The 8,076-nt window shown below is 61.9% G+C and overlaps 1 protein-coding gene across 1 annotated transcript in view; it reads left to right on the top strand.

Moving 5' to 3' along the window:
• Atp8b3 (ATPase phospholipid transporting 8B3) overlaps positions 1 to 8,076 on the top strand; it is a 17,503-nt gene that overhangs the window by 7,993 nt on the left and 1,434 nt on the right. The window contains exons 11-25 of the mRNA XM_048810672.1: positions 304 to 348; positions 433 to 589; positions 1,089 to 1,277; positions 1,367 to 1,479; positions 2,432 to 2,596; positions 2,689 to 2,800; positions 3,527 to 3,602; positions 3,691 to 3,802; positions 4,083 to 4,449; positions 4,567 to 4,790; positions 5,999 to 6,082; positions 6,367 to 6,606; positions 6,707 to 6,845; positions 7,083 to 7,210; positions 7,399 to 8,056. Coding sequence (XP_048666629.1) covers positions 304 to 348; positions 433 to 589; positions 1,089 to 1,277; positions 1,367 to 1,479; positions 2,432 to 2,596; positions 2,689 to 2,800; positions 3,527 to 3,602; positions 3,691 to 3,802; positions 4,083 to 4,449; positions 4,567 to 4,790; positions 5,999 to 6,082; positions 6,367 to 6,606; positions 6,707 to 6,845; positions 7,083 to 7,210; positions 7,399 to 8,056 — 2,809 coding nt within the window. The remainder of the gene's footprint in view (positions 1 to 303; positions 349 to 432; positions 590 to 1,088; positions 1,278 to 1,366; positions 1,480 to 2,431; positions 2,597 to 2,688; positions 2,801 to 3,526; positions 3,603 to 3,690; positions 3,803 to 4,082; positions 4,450 to 4,566; positions 4,791 to 5,998; positions 6,083 to 6,366; positions 6,607 to 6,706; positions 6,846 to 7,082; positions 7,211 to 7,398; positions 8,057 to 8,076) is intronic.

The following is an 8,076-nucleotide window of genomic DNA, read 5'->3' as shown; positions in this document are numbered from 1 at the left end:
GGGCCGCGTCTACGGGTGGGGCCCCCGGCCCTCGGGGTGGGGGCCGGGCACCCCTCCCCAGTGGGACCCGCCCAGGGTGGGGCCACGCCCACGCCAGGCTCCACTCTCAGGTGGTGCCCCACCACGGCCTACCCACCCTGCCAGTGCCCATCACTGAGGAGCAGCACCACTGCTGTGGCCACACCAAACCTGAGTCACCGGCTGTGGCCATACTGCCGCAGACCTGCGTGGCTTCTCCTGCCACATCCGGGGTCCCTGGAAGTCTGAGGATAGGAGGGCAGGGGGTGTGGAATTCTGAAGCAGGGTCTCTCCTCTGGTCCAGATAACAAGATCGAGACCCCTGCTAAGGTGAGTCCTGCCGCCTGACCACGTGGATAGTGGGGAGTGGGCAGTGACACGCCCAGACTCAGCTGGACACCCCCTGCCCTCCAGAAGAACCCTTACCTGTGGAACAAGTTTGCAGACAAGAAGTTCCTTTACCACAACGAGGAGCTCCTGGGCATCGTCCGGAAGAAGCAGGACAAGATGGTTCGGGAGTTCTGGCGCCTGCTGGCCATCTGTCACACTGTGATGGTCCACCAGAGTGACAGTGAGTCGTGGGGTGCTCCTGGCCTTACCTCCCCTTCTCCAACTGAGCAGTGGCTTAGAGCCCTAGGGGCCCCTGAGGTGCCCCTGAGTGTCCCTGGCCTCAGAGCTGGCCCTGTCCAGCTGGAGGGTGCTCAGTCCAAGTCCTAGGCATCTCCTCAAGGCCGTCCAGGCCTGTGGCCAGGCAAGATTGCTTCGCGTTGGGATCAGAGGCAGAAGGTTCCGAGGAAAAGCACGTGCAGGGTCAGGGCCTGAGCCTCAGGAATCTGGTTTCAGTCGGGAGGTCACACAGGCCAGACCCAAGTGGTCACCTCCCTTGGGCTTAGAGGTCGCCCAGGATCAGAGGCTGTTCTACAAACATTCTCCAGCTCTGACCTACTGATTTCCTCCCCTCCACTGTGAGGTGAGATGGGACCTGCCGTGTGACCCTGAGGACCACCCCAAAGTCCCGGGGAATGCTTGTTGCCCCTTGCCTTCACCCGACTGGTCCTCTCTCCCGCCAGACCAGCTGGTATACCAGGCGGCGTCCCCGGATGAGGAGGCACTGGTGACAGCAGCCCGGAACTTTGGCTACGTGTTCCTGTCGCGCACCCAGGACACCATCACGGTGATGGAGCTGGGGGAGGAGCGGGTCTACCAGGTCCTGGCCATGATGGACTTCAACAGCGTGCGCAAACGGATGTCAGTGCTGGGTGAGCCCTGGACCCTCCCCACCTCGGGCTGGGGGTGGCAGGAGGGGAGCGTAGTCGGCAGCCTGGCCTCTCCCCTACCCCCTGCACAGTCCGGAACCCAGAGGGCTCCATCCGCCTCTACACCAAAGGCGCGGACACTGTCATCCTGGAACGCTTACACAAGAGGGGTGACATGGAGATGACCACAGAGGAAGTACTGTTTGTGAGTCCCTGCTTGGGGGAAAGGTTCAGGGATAGAGAGATGGGGGAAGAAGGAGGGCTGCCAGCCCTTGGGGCAATGTACTTGGGCAGGTTGTGCACTGCACAAACCATTCTCCCCCCACCCCAGAAGCTGGGAGGGGCTGCTCTCCATCTCTCCAACCCAGAGAGATGTCTTCCTGTAATTCACACAGGGGCTGCATGGGTGGGTTGGGCTTTGGCCTGGGCACTGCCCCACCTCCAGCCCTTTCTGTTGCAAGGCCTTCCTTCATGGGCCAGAAGCTCGGCTCTCCTGCTGGCCTCTGCCTTGGTTTGCCCGGGTTCTGGCCTGAGGTCTGCCCCACACCTGGGCACCTTGGGCTCTGCACACAGCCCTCTGTCTGCTTGGGATGCCGCTCATTCTTTGTTATCCACAATCTCTTGGTCCTTGGGACTCACGACAGGCCCCAGCTTCAGGGAGCCTGCACCCTACCACAGGCCTCTTCCCATGATGTGTGTCCAGGCTGGGGCTCCCCGCCCTGCCCTCCTGCAGCAGTGGGGGACAGTTAGGTGTCCCACCTGTCAAAGTCACAGAGCTGAGGAGCTTGAGGTCCATCCCCCCTTGGAGCGGGCAGGTGAACCGAGGCCCAAGGCCTCCTGAAGCTCTCCCACCCTTGGGGGCCCTCGGTGCTCTCCAGACTCCCCAACCCCTTCCACACCTGGAGCTGCCTACGGGGAGGGAAGCCTGGGCAGCTGGGAGGGGGAGCAAGGGACCACGGGGCCCCCTTCCTTGGGGCCATTGGATGAGAGTGTGCTGGGCCTTCCATGGGGGCCTGAGACAGATTGTGACAGGGACTCCCAGAGGGAGGGGTCGAGGGTTGGGGGAGTCCTGACCAAGGAGGGGTCCAGGCAAGCAGAGTGGAGGTCTAGAGAAGTCTTCAGGATCTGCAGGGTGGTGACCGCCGCTGCCGCCCCAGGCCTTTGCGGAGGAGACCCTGCGGACGCTGTGCCTGGCCTACAGGAAGGTGAAGGAGGAGGCCTATGAGGAGTGGAAGCCCCACCACCAGCAGGCCTGCCTCCTGCTGCAGAACCGGGCCCAGGCCCTGCACGACGTCTATGAGCAGATGGAGCAGAAGCTGCAGGTGGGCAGTGTGTGGGGCTGGCATGCGGCCCGGGGACCCACCCCCCGCTGGGTCCCTGCTCAGTGTCCTCCCTGTCCCCAACTTTCCACCAGCTGCTGGGGGTCACAGCCATTGAGGATAAACTCCAGGATGGCGTTCCGGACACCATCAAGTGTCTCAGGAGAGGAAATATCAAATTTTGGGTGCTCACTGGGGACAAGCAAGGTGGGTCACCAGTGCCTCGCCCCCAGCCCTCTCACACCTGGTCCATCATTCCCCCATCCACCTGTCCATCTGTTTGGGTTCAGTGCGATTCTCCATATTGTCCCTGGGAAAGGGAGAAACAGTAATTAAAAGTGTGGAGACCTTTTGGTGCCTCCCATGGTTGGGCAGCTGCCGAGCATGTGGTGAGGGTCTTGTCCTCACAGGAACGCTGCAAGGTAGGGTCCTCAGCACCCATGTGTAGGAGATGGGTGCAGCAATGCTCAGAGAGCTTGAGACACCTCCCCAGAGGCGCCCAGCCACATAGGTGGCCTGTGATTCCCTGGGTCTCCACCGGGCTGGTGCCCACCTGGCTGCGGAGGATTTCATATGCCTGAGTGGACCCCTTCCTGCCCGCGGAGGCTAAAGCTGACATGTGAGGGGCATATAAAGACAAATATCCAGGCGGAATTATATATTATATTTTTCACTATGATTTTAAGAGATAAAGAAATTTTTGAGGATCCTAAAAGGTCATGCGATGCCTGAACCCCCCTGTCTTGCACTCACCTCGTTCCCACGGCCCAGCCCCAGCCAGTAGACAGTCTCAGAGCTGGCTCTCATTGGCTGACCTGGGTGACGTGCCCTTCACTGAGCCAATTGCCATGGCTGGGGGCGGGGCGCGCCGCGGTGATGGGCAGGGCTTGCCGGCTGGGCCCTGGAGGGCGCTGAGCAAGGGCTGGTTCGCAGAGACAGCGGTGAACATCGGCTTCGCCTGCCAGCTGCTGTCGGAGAAGATGCTCATTCTGGAGGAGAAGGAGATAAAGTGAGCGCGAGGCTGGGCGGGCGAGGTGGGAGGGAGGCCCTGGAGGGAGGGGCGAGGGAGGCCCGAGCTGACCCCAGCTGACCCTCAGCCGCGTCCTGGAGACCTACTGGGAGAGCAACAACAACATGCAGACCAACAAGGGCTACCTGAAGTTCGTGTCACAGGTCAAGCTGGCCATGATCATTAGCGGGGACTTCCTGGTCAGTGTCCACTTGGGGTGGGCAATGAGAGTCTTAGTATGGGGGAGGAGCCTGGGGGAACTGCAGGCTGGTGGTGGGCACCCCAAAGAGCTCCCAGGGGAGGCTATTCAGGACCTCGAATGAAAACAGAGAGAGATTGCACGGAGGAGGCCCGAGCAGGTCCAGCCAGGGATGGCGATATAGGGATCTCGGAGGGCAGTCTGGGAAGGCTGTTGGATAGGGGCTGTGCATAGAGAGCCCGGAGCAGGCAGAATGATGCCCCCTCTTCCCCCTGTGCCAGGACAAGCTGCTGCTGTCCTTGCGCAAAGAGCCCCGGGCTCTGGTCCAAAACGTGGTGATGGAGGAGGCCAACCAGGATTCTGGCCAGGTGAAGAGGGACTACCTTCAGGCCAGGCGGATATCCCTCATGTGGCGGAGCTTCGGGACCTCCGTGGCCTCTTCCGAGTCCAATACTACAAAGACCCCAAACAGCCCCGAGGTGCTTCGGGAGCGGGCCTTTGTGGACCTGGCCACCAGGTGCCAGACGGTCATCTGCTGCCGGGTGACGCCTAAGCAGAAGGCTCTGATAGTGGCGCTGGTCAAGAAATACCAGCACGTGGTGACCCTGGCCATCGGGGACGGTGCCAACGACGTCAACATGATAAAGAGTGGGTGGTGGGCAGCAGGGATGAGGTGCGGGGCCTGGGGGTGCTGGGGGCCTGGCCAGGGGGAACTGGGCAGCTGGTTGGGTGGCTGTGGGCTGACCAGCTGCATGTGCCCTGCAGCTGCGGACATCGGTGTGGGGCTGTCGGGTCAGGAGGGCATGCAGGCGGTTCAGAACAGTGACTATGCGCTGGCCCAGTTCCGCTTCCTGCAGCGGTTGCTGTTGGTGCACGGGCGTTGGTCCTACATGCGGGTCTGCAAGTTCCTGCGGTACTTCTTCTACAAGACGGTGGCCAGCATGATGGCTCAGATCTGGTTCTCTTTCTACAACGGCTTCACCGCCCAGGTGGGCATCAGTGGGAATAGTCTCCCCTCAGGAGCAGCAGGTGGGCCCACCCAGAATGCTGGGGTTCCCCCCCCCCGGGCGAGGCTGGCCTGAGGTCACACTGGGCTGCATACGTGGAAGTACAGGGTCCAGACCAAGGGGGAGGGTCGTGACTCCCACCTGCTGTGTGCCTGACATGTCCAGGGTCCTTTGAGAGTGAGTGCTGTGAAGCGAAGGCGTGCTCCAAACGCACTTCCCCTGGGGCCCTGGAGGGGACTGAACCCCAGAGGAAGTGATGGTGGGAGCTGGGTCCCTGACTCCTAGCCGCTCACTGGTGAGGCAGGGTAGACTGGATGTGTTCTTCAGGGCTGAGAGGAGACACAGGGCACGATTTTCCCTTAGTGTAAGGAAATGGCCTGGAATTCCACTTTTCCAGAGGTAGGGAGCTGCCCGTCACTAGTCCTGGGCATCTGAGAGGGAGCTCCCCAGAAGCACCCTTGCGCGTCCCCTTCCCCAGCCCTGGAATCAGCCACAGCCTCAAGGAGCCCTGTTTCTTCATTAGTGAGTGGAAGTTAGACCCCATGGTCTGAGGTGTTGGGGGCTCAGAGCCACTGGGACACTCTTACCCTTTCAGAGAGCAGAGCTAGAAACGTGCACGGACGGACTGGTGTGTCTCTGGACCCACCACTTCTGTGCCTCTCCCCACCCTCCCTGGCTGTCATCATCTGCCTGTCATCTGTATTGTCTCCTCTCCTGTCTGCCACCCATCATCTCTACCACTCGTGGGTCTGTTGCCCACCTACCTATCTTATCAGTCTGTCTCAGTCTGTCGATCTCGACAGTGTTTCCACCTAGGAGGGGTCTGGGCTGCTGTCCCTGGGGCTCTTCCACTCTGCACCCCTCAGGGGTCCCCTAAAGCTAAGGTGCTGTGAATTGAGAGCTGCCTGCAGATCCTGCTCTCCAGCCGGTCCACCTGCCGCTCTTTATGGGGCCTCCATTAAAGCACAGGCTGGAAGTGCTTCCTACAGAGGCCGCCTTCCCCGCCTTCCGCGCTCCAGCCTTCCCTGGCCTCTCAGCCCCGTCCTGGTCTAGTAGTAGATCCAGTTTGGGCCTGGACCCCTCCCCAAGTGCCTGGCCAGCTTGGCGGGGCTCCTGGGGCCCGGATGTGCCGAGGTCCCTGGCCATGGGGCGTCTGAGGGCCACCCTGTCCTCCCGCGCTCCCGGCACAGCCCCTGTACGAAGGCTGGTTCCTGGCGCTCTTCAACCTGCTCTACAGCACCATGCCGGTCCTCTACATCGGGCTCTTCGAGCAGGTGAGAGGTGGGCCTTCTCCAGTCGAGGGCCGGGGCCAGGCTGGGGGCCACAAGCCAGGCCCAGGGTCCCGGTGGCAGGGTCTGAGCACCTCTCCACCCCTCCGTGGAGCCCCGTCTCATGGGGAGTCCTCAAAGGCGCCTCTTGACAGCACCCCACACCCCACAGAGCCTCCTCGCGGGAACCCTTTCCATTCCACTTGCCATGCGTGACCAGTGGCTAGTGGGGGGTCTGTGCCCTTGGGGTCCTTCTGCCCACGCCCTGCCCCACGAGCCTCCACCCCTAGGATGTGACCGCCGAGAAGAGCCTGCAGATGCCCGAGCTGTACACCGCGGGCCAGGAGAACGAGCTCTTCAACTACTGGGTGTTCTTCCAAGCCATTGCCCACGGCACGGCCACCTCCCTGGTCAACTTCTTTGTGACACTCTGGGTTGGCCACGACTCGGTGGGACCCTCCAGCTTCAGTGACTACCAGTCCTTTGCCGTCATTCTGGCCCTGTCTGGGTTGCTGTCCATCACCCTGGAGGTAGGCAGCCCTGGGCCCTCGTCCCCCTGGCCTCTGCTTCAGGGGCCCCACCAGGGGGATCTGGGGCTCCTTGTCCTCAGCTGCACCCTTCCCTGTCCAGGTCATCCTGATCATCAGGTACTGGACAGTCCTGTGCCTGCTGACCATTTTGTTCAGCCTTGGTTCCTACGTCATCATGACATATGCCACTCAGAGCTTGTGGCTCTGGAAGATGTCACCCAAGGCCTTCCCATTTCTGTGTGAGTCCCCAGTAGGGGTCGTGATGTGGGTGCCCACAGTGTGGGAGGTGGCCCAGGCATGGGACGGTCCTTGACGACAGCTATGCAAGGGGGGTGGGCAGATCACCAGTCACCCAATGAAGTGTCCCAAGAAAGGGGCTGAATTTCTGGAGTTTGTGCATGGTGGACCGCAGGTGAGGGGAGGGGAAGGAGGTGAGGGCACCACGTGGGCCCTGCCGTGACTCCCACCCTGCCCAGATGCTGACCGAAACGTGCTGGCCCACCCCTCGAGCCTGCTGGTGATCCTGCTGAACGTGTCCCTGAGCACGCTGCCCGTCCTGGCCTTCCGGGTCATCTACCAAGCGCTCAAGAAGCCACGTCGCGAGGTGAGGCAGGTCCAGGGTTGGTCCAGAATCAGGTTCCGGCAGGACACTGGTGGGCTCCCGTGGGGAGGGAAGGACCTGGCCAGTGCCTGTACACCAAAGGCTGTAAATGCCCCCAGGAGGCAGTGACCTAAGGCCAGTCAACAGCCTGGGGCAGCCTGAGTGCCCTGTGCTGCCCCTTTGCTCTGCAGCCAGAAGAGGAGGCCCCGCCTGAGGACATTGTCACCGTGGAGGCCGCACCTCCCCTGCGCCGGGGGACCCCCTCACGGCGCTCCAGCTACGCCTTCTCCCATCGCGAAGGCTACGCGGACCTCATCACTCGGGGCACAAGTCTGCGCAAGTCAGCCAGGAGCGACAGCGAGGACCTCTCAGATTCCACAGCCCCCTCCGATGCAGAGGTGTCCCTGAGCTGCAGGGAGTCACCCTGCCTCACGCGGAGGGCCTCAGGCATGAAGAGGAAGAGTCACCAGCACCCAGGGAAGCCGTCCTTAGAGGACACACAGACCTGGAGTGGGTCAAGCTCGTCCGTGGCTGCAGAGGGGCTGGGTGCGCTTCCCTCAGAGAGCCACTCCACTGTCAGCAAGAGGTCACCTGCCACCACGAGCAGGTCACCAGGGTCCACCCAGGAAAACAAGTCACTTTCTGAAAATCAGTCTCAGCTCCTCACGAGTCATCCTCTGCCTTCAGGCCAGACGGCGAAGAGCCAGCCAGAGCCCCTGGAGGGACGGCCGCCCTCGGTCCAGACTCCCATCAGGGAGAGCTGGCCAGGTGTCTGGCAGAAGGACATGGTCCCAGAGCCATCGTTCCTGGTGCTGGGACAGAGGGGCCTTCTGTCCTCCAGATCCCCAAGTGGGCTAGGGGATGGGCCC

Source organism: Marmota marmota, unplaced genomic scaffold (genome assembly GCF_001458135.2).
Source record: "Marmota marmota marmota unplaced genomic scaffold, marMar, whole genome shotgun sequence".
Classification (NCBI taxonomy): Eukaryota; Metazoa; Chordata; class Mammalia; order Rodentia; family Sciuridae; genus Marmota; species Marmota marmota.
The sequence above is the reverse complement of the archived record's forward strand: the minus strand, read 5'-3'. Positions and strand labels throughout refer to the sequence as shown.